The sequence below is a fragment of the Lingula anatina genome, chromosome 2, assembly GCF_051362555.1.
Source record: "Lingula anatina isolate TDL-2025a chromosome 2, LinAna3.0, whole genome shotgun sequence".
Classification (NCBI taxonomy): Eukaryota; Metazoa; Brachiopoda; class Lingulata; order Lingulida; family Lingulidae; genus Lingula; species Lingula anatina.
Window position 1 is genome coordinate 8,174,778 of NC_141768.1, and position 18,606 is coordinate 8,193,383.

At 37.2% G+C, this 18,606-nt stretch overlaps 1 protein-coding gene across 2 annotated transcripts; it reads right to left on the reverse strand.

Annotated features, from left to right (window-relative positions):
* Window positions 1-103: 103 nt before the first annotated feature.
* On the reverse strand, window positions 104-12,326 carry LOC106172355 (protein NDNF). Of its 2 annotated transcripts, none has more exons than XM_013553010.2 (4): window positions 11,529-12,326; window positions 3,654-3,874; window positions 3,176-3,303; window positions 104-2,670 (listed from the first exon to the last, which is right to left on the reverse strand). In XM_013553010.2, the coding sequence occupies exons 2-4, from the start codon at window positions 3,857-3,859 to the stop codon at window positions 1,316-1,318; spliced, it is 1,689 nt and encodes a 562-aa protein (XP_013408464.2). In that variant the 5' UTR covers window positions 3,860-3,874; window positions 11,529-12,326; the 3' UTR covers window positions 104-1,315. The 2 variants fall into 2 exon arrangements, with proteins under 2 accessions (XP_013408464.2, XP_013408465.2); XM_013553011.2 differs by lacking the exon at window positions 11,529-12,326 and adding an exon at window positions 7,794-7,960.
* Between the last annotated feature and the right edge of the window lie 6,280 nt (window positions 12,327-18,606).

Genomic DNA, 18,606 nt, shown 5'->3' on the forward strand with positions numbered 1-18,606 from the left:
GCAGTGTTTGGTTTGTCAAGAAAGATGCTGGATTACGTCACTCATAGCAAATCATTTTCTTTTTTGTCTGAAAAACGACAGGTATACAGTTAATACTATCACATGTAATTTATTTCAAGTTTCTTTGTACAGAAGATACATAGCCACACCATGAGATCACTCGACCAATTAAACCATGTACAACCTTGTAAAATATTAATTTTAATTGGCAAGTTCGTTTATTTATTGTCACTCAAAAATAGACTTGTAGTTTCATTTTGATTACCAATAAGCAAGGTTATATGGTATCTCAATTGAATGTAAAATAGCATTTTATTTATAATTTTTGAACTTGTTAAAGTGCGTTAACAAGTACACGCACCATTTCTGACGTTTTGTTAAGAACTAGAATAGGGCCGATAGTAACATATTTCATGTAACAAATAAATATTTCCTTGTTTCGAAGGCAATAGTTATTGTGCTCAAAGCACTTGATATATAGATAGTACTTTTTAAGTTTCTGATCTAGATGACTTAAATACAGTTGATGACATTTACACATGATACTTATTTTTACGTCGGTTGCCTTTTGAAACCAACAATAAATTGACCTTGTGGACAAAACTTAATAAATAATGCAATGTACAATGAAAACTAAGTAACCAATTAGTAAAAATCAGCTGAAGGTAATTGATCCAATGCAATGGGAATATATACCACCCACTCTTCTGTCACAGATATCCAATTTCTCGTAAAATGTTTACTCAAATTCTAATTTTCCCCAAATCATTGGCTATACAATTCTATTTTCTCTTGCTCCCTAAATCTCCCACATCCTGGATTCTAAGTCGATCAGAAAGTCCTTAATGGATACGTCAGTATTCCTTAACCTCGGGTGACCTCTCCCAAAGCAAGTTAAAAAAGACTTTAGTTATTGAAACCATTAATTGAACATATCCCTATAAGACAAGGTATGTTCTCATACTTCACAGCGTTCTCCCATATAAAGACGTTGTACTTGTGTTTCCTAGTTTGGACATGATTAAAGATTCAGAAAGTCTTTTTTCAATTATTATTGTTTAAACATTAAAAAGCATTTCCATCGTTTTCTTTTTGCAGTGGTTTTCTGAGTCGCCAATCGCCACTACTTAACGTACAGGTAATGTAAATAACAACATGCATTCGGTGATGGCACCTTATTCAGATGTCATTTTCTTTCATTTTAAAAATCACAGCTGGCATGGCGTTAGTATTACTTTCTATTTAACTCTTCATAAACAAAGCTTAGCATTTTACCTTTCAAACATATATATATATATGTTTTACATGTTCAACATTATTCGTCACAGTGTTGGCGTGTTCTAATAACGGTGGTTTGTAAACTTAACGTTTGACCCCCATGACGTTTTGTGACGTAAACATCAATTACGTATTGTTTATTGGGTTTCAAACCTTCAATTTTGTGCACGACAGCAGATCGCCGCCTTTCTTTATATCTAAATCGTCTGCACATCACTTTCTCAGACCTTCTCCGAGACTCCGGTGCAATACATTGGTCAGGCTTCAAATAAAAGTCACTGATTTGATTACTGTGTATTTCTCTCCTGTATAAACAATATCTTGATGTCTCTCGTGTGGAAAGCCAAGCAACCGTCACGGAATTGCACTTCCGTAGATTTTCAAAACTTTTTATACTTGTGTCTTCAGGGAGTTTTGGATATGGATATTTTCTATGATTATTTGACACAAATACTTTATAAGAAGTTCCTTGTCTTCTGCTTCCAGTGACACATATTTTGTATTCCCCAAGGATCGGGTTTTCCAGGATAAAACGACGGAGTTTACTTGCTGAACCGCTTGTGATCACATCATCATCACGTAATATTTGAACATGTGCGTGTCCAGAACACGGCTGAACCGAAAACAGAAGTTCACTTACTTCTTGGGTCAGATTGTACATATAATATCGCGACCTTGATTTTTTGATGTAATCAAACGTAATTCTACCATCCTGCACTTCCTTGAACATAGAAGGATGTGAAGGTGTCTCGAATGAAGTGCCGTTATACGCTGTGCTCTGATTCGTTTGCTGGTTCACCGCAAAAACGTCAACGTAATACGTTTCACCAAATTGAAGATCGCTAAAAGCATAACTTGTTTTTGTTCCAATGCAAATAAAGAAATATTCACTTGGATCTGCAGCAGATATACGCGACTCCTGTCTCCGTTTCTTTTCCCTCCCTTCCCAGGTGAATCCAAATCCAAGATTTGGTGGAAGTTTTGGCGCGGAATTTCCGTGCATGTACGCCTCAGCGGCGCACATGGTCTTCATGTTTTTCTCTTGATTTATCATGACACAATACTCGATGGGATCATTATGAAGAGCGTCGCTAGGACTTGGCTCCCAAGAGACGTGGACAGAGGTTTCACTGACGCTGGTCACGGTGACTGCGTCCTCCCCTATTGGTATCTCTGGGTAGGAGTGGTCAGCTTGCGTTGTGGACGCATAAAGCCTAATGCTGGTATCACTAGTAAGAGCTGTCACCTCTATCACATACAGTCCGGATGATGAGGTAAAAGCCGTGTATGACATGATGCTGTCCCCTTCCTGCAAGGTCAAAGGTCGACTAGATGTAGGCGTTGTCGTTGGCAAGATTGCCCGCTTCTGTTGCAGGAATTCATCTGTTTCAACTGTAATAGAATAACGATTAGAAATTATTATCAGGTTTTGTCACAAAATCTTACGTTGTGAAGATGCAAATCAATTCTACCTCACGTTTATTCTAACGGAGAAAAGTGCTGCATACCTGACCAATATTACCAAATATCATATATATCTTGCGTTTTTTACGCTTTACAAAAATTATATCCAAGTGAATCTATTATGTTGTGTCTCCTCTTGGGTCTTAATGTTTCTGTGGAAGCTAGATCCTGGATGTCATACAAGGTGGGCTATTTTTGTTAAACAAAAGAAGAAACCTGAATACCGTGAAGTGTGTACTGTTTCGTCAACCTACACCTAAGTAAAATTGTTGTTCAATCAATGTTTCGTTGGCTACTACCGTACCACGGACACAACGGTTGAAAATATTATTAAGATAAGGCTGTGGATTGAATAAATTGTCGGTAATTTATTTGAATGCTAAACACAGATAATGGAATAATTTAGAAAAACAGCCTGGAAATTTATATTCACCTTGTCCAGAGCCACTCCGCTCCTCTACGGGTAACTCTCCGTGGTAAAGCTTGAACTCCAGAGGAGAAGCGCAGGGCGTCACCTTGATAATCAGAGGACTCTCATCTTCGTCCACGATGAAATAAAATCTGCAGAGTGAAATACATGTTTGTCAATTATCATGCAGCTTGGTTTAACATCTATAGTGTTATATTTGATTAAGGCATTTTTGGATGCCAACTCAATGTTTCAAAATATCCTGAAATACATAAGCTAAGTGTAATATTTGGTACAATCAGATGAACCAGCCCTAACTTATCTTTATAATTATGTTATACCTAATCACAAAATTTAATGTTGCTGACCCAACATTAGCCCTTATTAATGTTTATGAAATGTTTCATGTCCAAGTTATCTAGCATTACTTGTCAATTCGCAATTTCCTTCGCCGTTGTTGCACCTTCTGAAAAAAAAATTGAAAACCTGGTAGAGAACCAACCTCTGTTTGTCTCCTTTGTAAAGGTAACTCATCACCTCGGCCCCATCAGGCAGAGCCTTTGTGTCGTATAAGATCTCTGTATGGGTGAGCTGGAATTGTGTGTAGGCACTGTTACTACTGGGTATCTTCTGACCAATGATGCCTTGAGCCAACGTGGTCAGCGTTAGTATGACAACCGAGAACAAGGTTTCCAAAGTCAGTGTCATCCTTAAGTCTTTTTTCTGAAAGAAAAAAACAACAGGCATGAGGTTTATTCTTAGATGACAATATTGTGCGGGGTACCCAAATTGTGAAAATCGTGCTAAGATTGCAAGTACTTGGTACTAAATGATTGTCGGCCTCAGAGTTCTTTCGTGGAAAAAAAACACAGACACAAACTGTAAACTGTTGGCGTCGCACCAAATCTTGCATTAAATAAAACAGAGAAAAAAAGAGTAACAAAAAAACCGTAGGTCCATGACTTCTCATCCAAATAAAGTTTTAACAACATTGTATTTAAAAACATGTCTGAATAAAACAATATTTAAAATGTTAGTATTATTTTAGGTGCACTTAAATGATTAGAATAAATGAACGATGCGCATGCCTCAGCTTATCTTAGGGACTTGCATAATAAAACTGAAATTCAGAATCTTATGTATACTTGAGCAAAGAACGATTAACCATAGGTTTAATAAATAAAAAGATTACGCATTTGCTTCCATGTACGAATCGGTATTCTTCCGACGACTTTAAGAGCATGTACTCCTTTCTTTTGTCGATTATATACATGTAGGTTGATACCCCCGCGCCTTATCACACCCTCAAAAAAATTCAGTGTAACAATTAGCGCAGCTAATACGGATTACAGTGCTGATCATATACATGTATTAATTAAGCCCACCATGCAACCAGCAAAGAGTTTCAAACTTGCAGTCCCAGGCTTTTGATGTGCAATTAATTTCCGATACTTACACCGTATAGACGCGAGGAGAACTTATCGCGAAGAGCATACCCACCCTTAACATAAACAAAAAATTAAGTTAATGGAACCGTATGTCCTGATTTTGTTTTAAACGCTTTGAAGTGAGCAATCTAATATCACCAGGTAGTAAAATATCAGATCGTCTGTTGATGAGAATCTCCAAGGCACAGCCTGATTTTAAAGTCTGGTAAGCTTGGGTAATTATGATGAAATTTCTGACCGAACTGTCTGGTTGAGAATGCTTAATATTAAGAACCGTAGTCAAGCATTTCGCAAGATTGCTCAGGAGAGTGTAATCGCCCTGAGTTTCACGTGAACTTACTCTACCACAGTTAATTGTATTATAATAGATTTTTCGGAAGAGTGTTAAAACTCTGAGGTTCAGTGTTTTTACGCTACCCAACATGGGTATCCTTCACCGTTCATTAAAGGTGGAAATAACACTGTATTATAACAGATATGGTAAAAACACTTTTCAAAAACTGTGACCACTGGTGTTTGCCATAGACATAAGAATGGTGTCCGAGAAGTTTTGGATTTATTTAGGCCTATTAACCTATTTTTGTTCTGATGATATAAATGTTTTTATGCCACAACTAGATCGGAGATGGGCATTTTAAACAGCCATCTGACATGTGTTTCAACGAAGCGACCGACAATATTTCAACGCCAAATAAAACATCATAATTTCAACACAAGGTTAAGTAAGTTTTTGTCAATAACCAGGATGGTCATGTTGGCGTACTTTTCTCTCTTTTGTGTGAAAATAACCTTCAGAACCTTACATTTATGTTGTTTACGTTGAACTGTTTGAATACTACTGGCGATGTTACCGAAAACAAACTGGCAAAACCAGACAATGTTAACAAACACACACAGCGAACCGGGGTGCAATGTAAATGTCAAAAAGTGCGCCATTGGGTATTAATTTTGGTTAAATTTGAAAAGACCAACCAAGTGCAAACCACTACTGGGCCCGATCCTTCCTTACACAAGGCATGGATGCTTATAGGCCCTACCTGGCAGAGAGAGAGAGAGAGAGAGAGAGAGAGAGAGAGAGAGAGAGAGGGAGAGAGAGAATTGCAAATAAAGAAAAAACGCCTCCACATGTACTCGACCGATATATATGCGATGACATTTTACAAAAAGTGACCATCCCAGATAGCATGAGCAGTATACACACTGCTGTTTGGTTTAAAAAATCTTCACGAAATCCGTGTAATCCCAATGAACCACTAGGCAGTGTTAAGCAGCCTAATAAATGTACTATACATATACCATTCATGTACAAAGATAGAGTTAGCCATTGATATTTGAGTCTTTTTATCTAAATTATATCCAGCAGGAAGAAAACAGACCAAAAAGAAATGGAGAAAAAAGTGTATATACTTCATAAAGTGTAAAGATGGGAATTATTGTTGGGAATTATTTAATAGACACAAGCACCCGGTATTGGCTAACAAATGGCAGCCTCAATATAAGTTAATTGTTGTATTCCTCATAAACCCACAAATACTGATGAAAATGCCAAGAACGTGGGCTGAGAGGTGAAAGGGGGGGGGGTTAACCTTAAAATACATCTTCGTAGTCTCTATCAGGGCCACAGATAGATTTTTCACTAGAATCAAGATATTCACATTTATGTCTCTAAGATAAATGATGGTACCTTTCTGCACTGTGAGAGAAAAGTGCACATAATTATCTGCGATAAGAAGTTAAAACATCTTCGTACGCATCCCTCCAGTAGAATCTGTACAAAATTGTAAAATCAAGTCGACATTATGTTGAGCCCTAGCATATTTGATGATCTCCTTGGTTAATTTTCATTCATGAAAATACGCATAAGTAGATCTTGCCTTATTTTAGCGAGCATGTTATTTAAATGTCCTTGAGCTTTTAGAATATCGGGTTAATCTGCTCTTTTTTTAACCAGGCACCGCGAGATCAAGGCACCTCTGCGCGACTGCATTGATTTTTCAAGCGGGACAAAACCAAGATGAATTGCTTGTAAAAATGGCTGTTTAATTTTATCATCGTTCAAATATTTTCTATCTTTCAGACGTCTCATCGTCTAGCGTTTACACAGCAAGGACGGGAAGTGCTTTCAGTCTTATTTGCTTATGTTTTGTTCTAGTCTTCCGCATGCTGCAATATATTCTATGTGGTTATTTGAACGTATAAGAACAAGTTCGAGTAGTTGAGACTGATCAAATGAACGCACACTAGAAATACTATTTAGTTTGGAAATCAGTCAAGTTATTATCATTTTTTATTGAGGCCTCCTTCCCAACAGAAAGCATGGGCAATCTAAACCCCAGGGTGGGGGGATGGGAAGGAGGGAGGTAACTAATTGACGGGTGTTGGGTTGAGAGAGTGGGGGTAGCTTAGCCGCAGGTGACATTCATTGGGACTGAGATTCTGATGAAAAAAAAGGGGGGGGGGTCATTGTAATACTGCAAAATCGATGAAGATGATGGTGTAATCTAAATGTAATTTCAGAACATTTTTTTAATTGCCATTTACGAAACTTGCAGGAGAATAAAATGATGACTTGCATTCTTTTCTCGTTGACACTGTTAACGTTTTGCCAATGCATGTGATCCGGGAGTTTGCCATTCCCCATCTTTCAAAGTACAGCGCAAACTTTTGCACCAGCATATCCGCAAAGTTGATTGAAAGACAATAAATCAAGTAATCGGACCAAGTATCCAACCACTAATTTATCCATTCGGTATTTTTTCTCCCTGTCTATGAGCTCTTTTTTACCGCAAACAATGTTATGTGATCGCTCGTCTGTTTCCGAGTAGTAAAATCGCTTTTTTACGCATCCATTGTTTCTCTGTCAGCTAATATTGATATCATGAGACGTGTTCATCCTTCATCTGTCTACTGTTTGTCGCGCCGGAAAATTGTCATATCACACAACCCAGTATTTTGACACTTTTACTTTGGTAAAAATTGCTATATATATAATATAACATGATATATTGCTTGGCTGTGTGACGATGCCTGTGAATATTTCTAGAATATTTCTGACGCTGGCCTATTATTACTCTGATTCCGTTAAACTATCTGTTAGCAAGAACACAAAGGTCATTAGTAAGGATTTGTCAATGTAATTATTCTAAGGATATTCCCAAACACAGCAGGAACTCATCTGTTATATGAAATATTACCTTGAGAAGTCGTTAAATAGATGACCGCGTCCAGTCCATTCGGCTTAAAGCCACTCTCCTTTTGCGTTGTCTCATCAAAATTTCCTAGACCTTATAAAGTATTAATCAGTCTGTCGTCATATAATTAGTAAGGGAGGTATTTTTAGCGTGGCGGGGAATAATTGAATGAAATAATTAGCTGTTCGAATTTTTTGTCGTGGTACCGAGTGCATCTAGAAACAGCTGCCTCAAGTAAGTGCAAAACAATTATCTTTTGTTTTTCTGTCATCGTAGACTGTACAAGTCTTGTGTCTGGTGCACTCAAACCGTAATATTTAAGTTATTATTCCCCTTATACATAGCCGAAATAGAAAACATTCAGTTATTTTTGGAACGGGGTCTTTGTAAACAATGTCACTTTTTGTCAAAAACTTCAAAAATTAAGGATGTAATTTTGAAACCAAGTGACGACATGAAGCACGCGCTAACGAATGTCTCATTTTTTCCCGAACACTCAAAATCATTAGGCGAAGTCTAAACAGATTTTAGTAATCAATATCTATTTCCACGTTCTATTTCCGAATAGATTATCTTCAGCATTTAGTAAAACATTACACCAAAGTTTGATCCTCATTACATATACATGCCAATATGTGTCTTTTTACATATTTTTTTCTCTAGCTACTCTATTGCCCTCGGTGTCACATCGTTAAGGGCTGAATATAAAGAATCAAGTCGCATGATTGGATAAAGTACGTCCATGCACTACACATGTCCTAAGCCATTAACTAGGTATCATCAAATTTGATGGAAAAGGTCAACATTTCCACGATAAGAATTGCAATCTACGCTTGATATATTTGATAATTATCCTGTATTGAAAGTATTGTCATTGTCGTCACAGTTACCATTACTTCAAACCCTTAATGTATTCCTTGCATATAATTACAACGATTTAACATGTAATAAAGTTATTATTCATGTTGTTAGTGATAACTACTTACAGCTACAGTGCCTCAATATTTACATTATATATAATAAGTGTACTATTTAAGGTATGTTTAACATAAGGTTAAGCGCTTCTGTTACTAACAACTTACCAACAGCTTGCTATTTTATCCTTTATAGCCTACCACTGAATTATCTTGCCGGATACATACAATAGGACAAGACTATGAAATGGTCATTGGTATTTTCAGCATGGACTACACACGAAACTCTGAGACCGTGAAGTACCACGTCGACTTTTTGTACGAGCAACCGCGCACAACTTCGATCGTCTTATTACGTGATTGTGACGTAAGAAGTGATCGCATTAAAGCTGCGCGATCGGGCACAAGAGGGAATTAAATTCGCGTAACATTGATCGGCTGTGACTGGTATGGTATCTTGGTTTTTAGCATTAAAACGTCACGTACGCGTTTGATGCGACCGATTTAAAGTCTTTCATTAAATTTAGAGACCGAAAAGTCCCCTACCCTTCAGTCACCCCGTATCGCGAGATGCTTGGTACTGAGCGCAGGTTGTGGAGTGCACATCGACACGTTAGATTTCAGACCGACTGAGTGCGTGACACGTATGGATTTCCACGCTAATTTTAACTAATGGAGTACGCACGTGCTTCTATTTTCAAGCAGTTTAATAGTTAAGTATCAAAGATATGCACTGTAAATGTTTAATACTCAATTATTAAAGGTTAATCCCCATTGAACTATCTTTAAAAAGATGTATGCGTGATGGCTTTTACGTTACCCATTGATTTTTGTTTATTTCTGTGCGTTAAGAATTAAGTCGATCTCTGCTCCTGACCGTCTCTCTCTCTCTCTCTCTCTCTCTCAACACAATGGGCTAGGCAACAACAAGTTATCGCACAAAACGCTGTGGACCCTACTTCCTATCAAGGACGCGCGGAAGTTTTCAATCTAAAATGGGATATAACCATTTCTCTTCTGTGCTCTTCCCTAGTCAAAACCAAGAGAAACCCCAGTCAGTTTCACAGCATTTTCTCCGTTACCCAGATTAATTTGTATCGTATCTGCATTTCTTTTCTTTCTAAAGAACAGCAAATTGGGAAAATTCCCTAGAGCATGAATTAGCACTAATACTGAATTCTGGAAGAACAAAATCGAAAAACACATAGACTATGATATCCCACTGAGAGATGTTCGGAGGAGGCACTTTAAGATAACGCCATATAAATGGCTTGTAGTATATTTGGTAAAATTGAATGTGACGTGTCTGATTATTTTAGGATACATGTGAAATGACACTCTTGTCTTGGGGCTAAGTCTCCTTTAAACTTTGTAAAATAAGAATGAACTCGAGCAAAAAGATAACTACAAGCATCAGGTGATTGATACATGGAGTCGAGCAAACTTGGTCGGATTCAGAATACTGCGCTACACTTCCCTTATAACATGCCTTTGCAGTGTATTTTTGATGAATTCGTCAAAATAGAAATCCAGACATTTGGTAATATGCAGGAACGGTCCAAGAAAAACAAAGTCTACAGAAAAATTTGTAAAACGAATAGTGCCTATGTCAGGACGGATTAATATCGTAAAAGAAATTTTTCAAAAGAATTCGAAAAAAAAGAAAGAAAGAAACATCGTTAGCTGGTTAATTATGTGAACGCACTGATGATATATTATATTGCATTTCAATAATATTTGACATAGTTGATGAAAATTGCAAGAGGGAGCCATCCTCTGTCAACCTGAACACGGTAGTGCAAGACAGCGATGGCACTGTACAAAATAACCCTAACTAAACAAAACCATGCGATTGTAGCGCTAGTATTTGCACTTGAATAAGGTTTCAATATCAGAAAAACATTTTTCGCCTAAACAACTGCTTTATAGTTAACGTATTCTACTGTTGACTGCACCAAAGCCTGTAGTAAACGGTGGTGTAAGAGCCTGCTGGGTAACTATGCGCCCTCGCTCATAATTTTGCACCGAGATACAACCGTGATAAGAGGGTTACAATCGTTCTTGTTTTGAAACACAACAAACACGTAACTGAAACCGTAGACCAGTGAGCGCATCTTGACTAAGTTGTAAAATACAGCTTCTTCAATACAGTTTCATTTCTTTTTTTCGAACAATTGTTCGAACGATTACTACAATCCGGGATGATTTAAATGGGCGAGTGTGTGCCCCGTCTGGAATCGTGCACTGAGCAACATTTTTGCATGTTGGCTTTGCAAAGAAAAACTAGCTATGTGAAACCCGGTTTGCATTGGTATGTTTTACTTTCAGAGGTTATGTGAGTCTCCAGTGAAAATTGTTTAAACGCCTTGGTGAACAATAATGCATAAAACGTTTTATGCATGTATTCAACTTGTGGCGCTGCAAACCTATGGCAAATCCATTGGCTTGTTGAGTGTGGTTGAAAAACATTACAAACAGAATTGATAAGATACTGAAATAACGTATACTGTCTCATGCATGATTGAGGTTGATTAACTGAAGATTTAACAGACTTTTAAGTTAATGCTCATGTGAATGAATGACAGCTTTTTCAGATACAAACATATTCTTTAAACCAAAAGCAATTTCCACACCCCAGTTTTGAAAACATGAGAAAGCAGAAATCAAGTATTTCGAATATGCCATTGGCTATAAAATTATGCATTAGTCTGAACCCTTAAGACAAGAGAATGGTATGAGCAGGAATTAACTCGGTTGCATATCTTAAAATAGATTCCTCATAAAGTGCTTATTCTAAAATCATAAATAATATACATGTACTCACCGTCTAACGTAATCAATAAGGATTCGGTTCTCTCTTGGTTATGGTGGTGTTTCTTTTATCAGCCGGAGTTGGGAGGACATTGCAATGCCGAAGGTTTCTCGGAAGCCACCTTTTATCTCTCTTGTAACTTGTTGTTTTTCTTACTTCTGATGACTAACCGCTGTTTGTGAGTACGGTAAGCATGTTCTTGTCCGCAAAGCGAAACTCCTAATGTCCCCAATGCAAAATGCAGCTTAACAGATAGTCCGAGAATCGACAAAAATCGATTTCATTCAGACACAAGTCGTTCTAGAAATCCTCAAGATAATAAAATTCAATGTCCTTATGTCTGAAGATGCAGACGGTTGTACTTGTGATGGTAGTTAGTCTCAGTACTTTCATGGAAGTAGAGGCAAGCGATGCGTGCACGAAAATTTAAAGAAAACGCTTTGGAAAGTCAACCACAAGAATGCTGTTGGTTTTTGGCAGTAGGCAACATGGAGGGTGCGATCTGCTCTCTTAATAAGATGATTGGCCGATACTTCTCCACTAAGACATTTAAGATGATTTTCCTCTCAGTGTGTAGACTCCGTGAAACGCAGACGTTGGGAATATGAGTGTACACAAACGCATAGACGAGCAAGAACACTGGAACGCCGCCCGCTAGTCACTTGCCAGCGTCCTCGCGTGGAATCACTTATATATCCAAACAAACTGGAATCAATATTTTTTGTTTAAGTGCAAATTTACAACCGATTCATCATTTGTTTGATGATTGGCAGGTGGTGAAACCTGTTAAACTCCCTCCCATCTCTAAAATAAAAAAGAGAAAAAAATTTGCTGATGACTGACATTTGGGAAATCACTCAAAAGAGCGTCTGTGCAATATTCATGGTAGTTTAGTAACATGTTTATTTTGTAGAAAATGTCATTGGTTGTTTGATTTCTGATTATTTTCAGGAGGCATTATTTTCGTATCACTCTCCTCCTCCGTCATTTTGTCACCCCTCCACACGAGTTTGATTGGTCACTTTTACACACGTGACCAGTCAGTTTGACACGCACTTCACGTTTACTAATTGCATTTTATCGAATGTCTCCAGGCCTATGTCGGAATTTACTCGCCGTGGGGCATCTGGGTACATACACATGTTTCTTTTACATTTTAAATTGGACATTCAACACTTTTCATTTTCCGAGTTAATTAGAACAGTTCATTAGGACTCAAATCATCAATATATGTGTAACTGATTTTAATTTGTAATTAATTCGACCAATTAAATCAACGAAGCCCCTGGGGTTTTACGTAATACAGTCCCAGGGCGCCAAAAGTTTATTAATCCGTGAGTATAAAAAACTGAGCTGACCGTATGTCACTTTATCAGAAATCGGGAAACATCGTGTGTGTTTTGATGTAATACCCAATGAAGCGTACTCTCTTTCAATAAGCTGATTATTGCTCATCATCACTAGAGGTTTGAAATCAATAATAGATTATGATATGTAATTCTTACTCATAGTGTTCAAAAGGCGCCATCTAAAGACTCTGCTAATTAACTCTGAATCGGCAATGACAAATGTTTGAAGACATCTGACATGCACCTGAACTATGACTAAATTGTTGTTGTCTGTATTCATACGGGCATAATGTCATTACATATAAGAAAACATTGCCGATTCCTTTGAAAAGTTCATTAGTGCAGAGACGACATCAAAACAATCCCAACGAATCAGTTACCAGAGCTTAGAGAAAAAATTGCTGAAATTTCAAATAAAAAATGATTCAGGAATGAATCAAAGGCAAATAAAAAGTAAAACAGCAAGTGTTTGGGAAGCAAGGGTGTATTGTGCGTAAATGATTTGCAGAGGTAAGAATGTTGGAAGTCTTTTTAAAGAAAACTGCTATTAATCTTTTAAAGCATGAAGCAATTTTTCCTTCACCTATTGAAAAAGGTGTTTGTGAAAACCTTGAGCGTGAAAAAATTATTAAAATAGGTCGAAAGGAGTAAAATATAAAAATACTCACAAGTCAAAGTCGTTCTATCACCCTGAGAGCACTGACGGTGACGCACCAGAATGAGCTCTACGTGCATGCATGTGTAGGTAAACTGACCAGAGGTGAAACTCACGATGCTCAGGATAACCCCTGTGCTAGCCACTCCTGCCTTTGTAATTGCCCTTATACATCCAAACCATTACACCTCAAACCGACAGAAGAGCAGTACGCATTTTCCTCTACCCATCTTCTGCCTGTAAACTGGTCTGACTGTGGCAAATTGGCCAAGAAATCAAATAAGAGCCAGGTATAAAAACAAAAGATGGTGCAAATGTTATGTTTTAACTTAACTGTGTCCCGCCGTATATTACCACATAGTAAGCAGTCTAGTGCGAACTGACCCCCACTTTGTCTTAAACAATGGAAATCTTAGGTGTTTCTAAATATTTGGGTTGTGCAGAAGCGAGTGATGGATTAACCTCTGCAGGTTTTTTATTATGTTATAAGAAGTGGATTAATGATATCAATGGTTGACTGTCAGTCAAATACTGACAGGTTGAAACAATCGCTGGCATTTTATTGCCTCTGCTAACGACATGCATACCACTGAGTTTTCCTTGCCAACTTTCAGAATAGCAGCAAAAGCAGCAGTAATACAAAACTGTTGAAATTTGCCATAACAAGTATCAGTCAAAGCGCACTAGGCTCAAGTTGCCTGTCATAATGCAACACTGACAAATTCTTTAAAATTGGTTTATTTAATGCAAATGTGGTTGCTCTCCAAAATCGCGTTCAAATGGGTTTTAGGGAAAAATCGACCTAATAACCCTCGCTTTGCAAACTCTCTATTGTAGAAGCATAATGAGCAGTGATTATAAAGGAGAACTTGCAATATGAAATCTATTTCCTGATCTTAGGACTGGAACGACTTTTGCTAAAACCACTCAGAACGGGGATTCGGTCTACGCAACGTGTCACATAAGTTATTTGACAAACTTTAGGAATTTGGAAAAGAAACTGTACTTTTTACTATTTCCTCCAAGGAGTAACCTGATATGCTAAGAATGTTCAGCTCTAACCTGTCAAAATCAGGTGTGTCGATTTTTTATATTAAATATATATTTACCTGATCGAACTGGAATGCGTACGATGGGACAACCACTAGGGTGCCCTAATGTACAGTGTTTCATGTAGAATTCCCTTACAGACTCAATCAAAGTATCTAACCTTTCCGAGCACTAAAAATCACTGTATTGTCCAATATTTTTCATCTTACGCGCATCACATTCTTGTACGGGCGCCTTCACTCGGTTTTTAATAAAACAAAACTCTAGAACTTTCTGGACGCTTTAATGATTTTAACTGTTAAAATTGTTTTATCATTAACAGTTCACATCAGCACTATAGACCCTCTCCTTTTGACATTGAAAACCGAGTATCGATTCATTTAGAAAACATGAGACAGTAATTCTCAGCTCGAGTCCTCTTTGAACGGAGATGAAGAACGCAGTCGATAAGTGTCGCGAGTTTCGATAAAATTTCTCTGGGTATAGATTTTTTTGATCGACATATCTCTCTTATTTCTTTCGTCTAAATGACCCTCGTGGCGAACCAAATGAAACTGATTTTTTGTGCACACGAAAGTATTTTAAGCATTCGCCCTTCGTTTTATTTCTAATTCTGTACAAACCAGATAAAACCCGAGAGTTAAAACTACCCGAAGCACCACGCGGAGGCAAGATCAAAATTTGTTAACCGGCCAAGTTTCTGCGAGCCGAGGAATGTAGCAAAACTGTGTAGCAAATATAGATATTCGGTCGCTCCGTGCACAGTATGGTTAGCTTCCGCGCACACCTCAAAGTGGCCGGATATAGAGAACAGACAATAAAAACACTAACAAATGAAAATATCTGTGTTAAAGAATGAGTGGCACGTGGACTACCATAACAACAGCTGTTTCTATATGTAGTGGATTGATTAACCACTGGCCGTCTAAAACAAACTTAGCTGTAATATGTAATACAAAATTGTAAAAATACTCAGGCGTCTACACACAACGTGAACAAACCTGGACCTCAAATGTTTGTTTCTGTTTCTTTTAATGACGTTGATTTCAACTTCCGCCTTGGATTTGTGTATTAACAATAAACCAGTTAGTATCTCAATACAAAAATGAAGGGTTTCAATCCATTAATCTTAAATTACAATTCACAATTTGGAAAATGTGTAACATGATAAATAATCAATACAGATTATCGGCATGTTATGTAATTCGTCCTAAGTTTAGGAAAGTGGACGAACAAAAAGACCGCAGATTATGATTCCAATTGATAAGAAATAGTTGAAAAGTTTTTGAAAGATATGCGAGATATTGATAATAAAGGGGTAAATATACTCAAGAAGGAAAGGGATTATGATCAAGAACATAAAAAAGAAAACGAAAAATCTCAGAATTACGTCAACTTTGTAACTCCAAAACAAACTGCTAGCAATCAGTGTTATTTTTCCCTGTGCAATACATGCTGTTCAGACATGCAAGAATATAGCCATCTGTTCCATCAATTAAAATTAAAAAGTAAAAACTGTAAACGTTGTTTTAATAGTTTGTTTTTTAATCAAAATTAGTGAGACTTAATTCTCATCAAAAAATGTACATGTATATGCATGTATTACATTTTCTTGGCCTAACATAAAAGGATACTTCACCAGATTCTTGGGGCGTTACGTGGAGGCATGTCCAGATTGAAGCATTGAGTACAACAGCTGGCTGGTCGACACGAGCGCTCCGTTGAAGTTAATTTTTTGATTATCCGTCTGGAATTTGGTTCAGTTTTGAACGTCAATTGTAGAAATCTGTGTGTAATTCGTAAACTAGTCTTGGACAGAATACCGGGTTTTATTTGCTTTGAAGGCAGTGGTTGATTGAATTCATATAGTTTCTGATATTACAGGTTAAATATGATAGAAATATGCAGTTTGGTTATTGATATTCGTAAACCTGCCTGTAATTTAGATCCAATAGTTGTCAAAAGGTAAATTTTTGAATTAATATCTATTTAAAAACTAGTCTCATGTAGATACCAATTTTGAGGCACCATTGGTAAACATCGTACAAAAATTCAGTCCTCAATCTAACGGATTATCATTATTATTTGAAAATAATTATGTGGCATTTAATTATCAAATATTCAATGCCTGCAAAAGGCGTACCAAAAGACGTGGATGATTGAAATTTGAGTTGAAGTCCTAGTCATGCTACTGCTGATAGATCGGACCTCATTTCTGCATATTTTATTTCGGCAAAGTATAGGTCTCCCATGTGGGGAGAAGACATAATGAACGCAACGTCACAGGTTCTTCATCCGATACTCGGTCTGATTGCAACAATTACTATGAATATGGCCAGAATGTGCTAGAGAAGAATGTATAGACGCATTATCGTGTGATGTAGGTCTCAACCTGGTTGTGACAATCTGTACTAAACAGTCACATAGAAGTTGAGACATAAATAACATTTTCATATAACGTAAAGAAATAATTCATAAGCTCAGGGTTGCCAGCTATACGCATTCGTGAACGCGAATTCTTTTCATTCTCTGGATTATTTCTTTATTGTGCCACCAGTGTTGTTTTTTTATTTATGTGTAAAAACAGTAAATATCTGCATTTGTAGTAGGCCTACAGTAATGTTGTCATTCCTGGTAGTCATGCAGTTAGCCCAATTAACTTTATTCAATTAATTATTATTATTATTTTGCACTGGCAGTGTATGCGAGTATTAGGGAAGGGGAGGGGAGAGGGGTTTGGCTTTCGTGAGTTCACGTAGATCCTAACACTTAAAATTGGATTTTTTCATTAGGCCTAGATATTTTACTCTACTTATTACTCTGCTTCATGGACTCGTGTGAATGTACATGTGCAAATACATCAGTTCTGTCACCAGATAGATGGGGTTGTACTAAGTTGTAGGCCCTATACTAGAAGGGCCGATAGTGGTCACATTCGCCTGTCAGAAAAGTAATATTCACATGATATTATTTTATATTTGGTGACAGCAGGCTTCAAATGTGAAAAAAGAATAGATCCAAATTGTATTTGTAAACAATTTCTGATGTAGATAAAAAAAAAAGATAAAAAAAACCCCGTAAGCAATCAAATTTTAAATATTTCATATTGACTGAGTGTATACATGCCTCTTCTGATGACATATGTGACTTTAATGCAATAACTACATCTTTAGGTCCTTTTTCTGTGCGGGGAAGGAAGACTGGCCATTTGTGTCGATATTCCATTATTAAAGTACAGTGGCGGATTCAGAGGGGAGAGGGGGGGGGGTCAGGGGGGTCCTGAGTGGTCAGGAGTGTCGGCTTCGCATCCGCGGACCCCACCCCCTTCAAATAATCCTGGATCTGCCCCTGGAGTAAAATAAAGGATTCTTGATATCAACAAATAAACTGAGGACGATTGTACCAGTATTGTAAGTCTCACACACTTGCCTTCGCCATGACATTGTCGTCGACCTACAACATACAGTGGTCGTAAACCTTATTTGTGCACTCTCTGATCTCCAAATTTACTTCATAACTCTTACGAAATACGTTCTATAGACGTAAAGTACCCGGCAAATCCGTTTTGTAACATTATTAGATTACATGTACCAATCAACCTTGCTATTTAAGAGAGTAAAAATTACGCTAGAAAATTATAGATGAATTAAACCATATGTTACACTGATGTTGCAGTTAATTCCGGATGAAAAACCGGTGTATACTCCGAGGTACATAAAATAAAACAAACGTTTTTATATAGCAGCCGTTTATTTATTTGCATGCATATTTAAATTATCCTGAAAGAAAAATGTTTAAGATTACATAATTTTTAAAAGATTTAATCCAAGATTCACAACTGTTTCAAATCATCTGTTCACGGGAGAGTAATGCTGGAGGGTCCATACATTTATGTATAAATGTTATGATGATTTATTATTTCCCCTCTTCTGCTTACTACTGGCTGCGCATATATTGGTGCAGGTCATTGCTTCTAAACAAAGCCACGTGCGTTTAACCGGGCGCAGACATATTGTAAACAACAACAGAAAAGCCC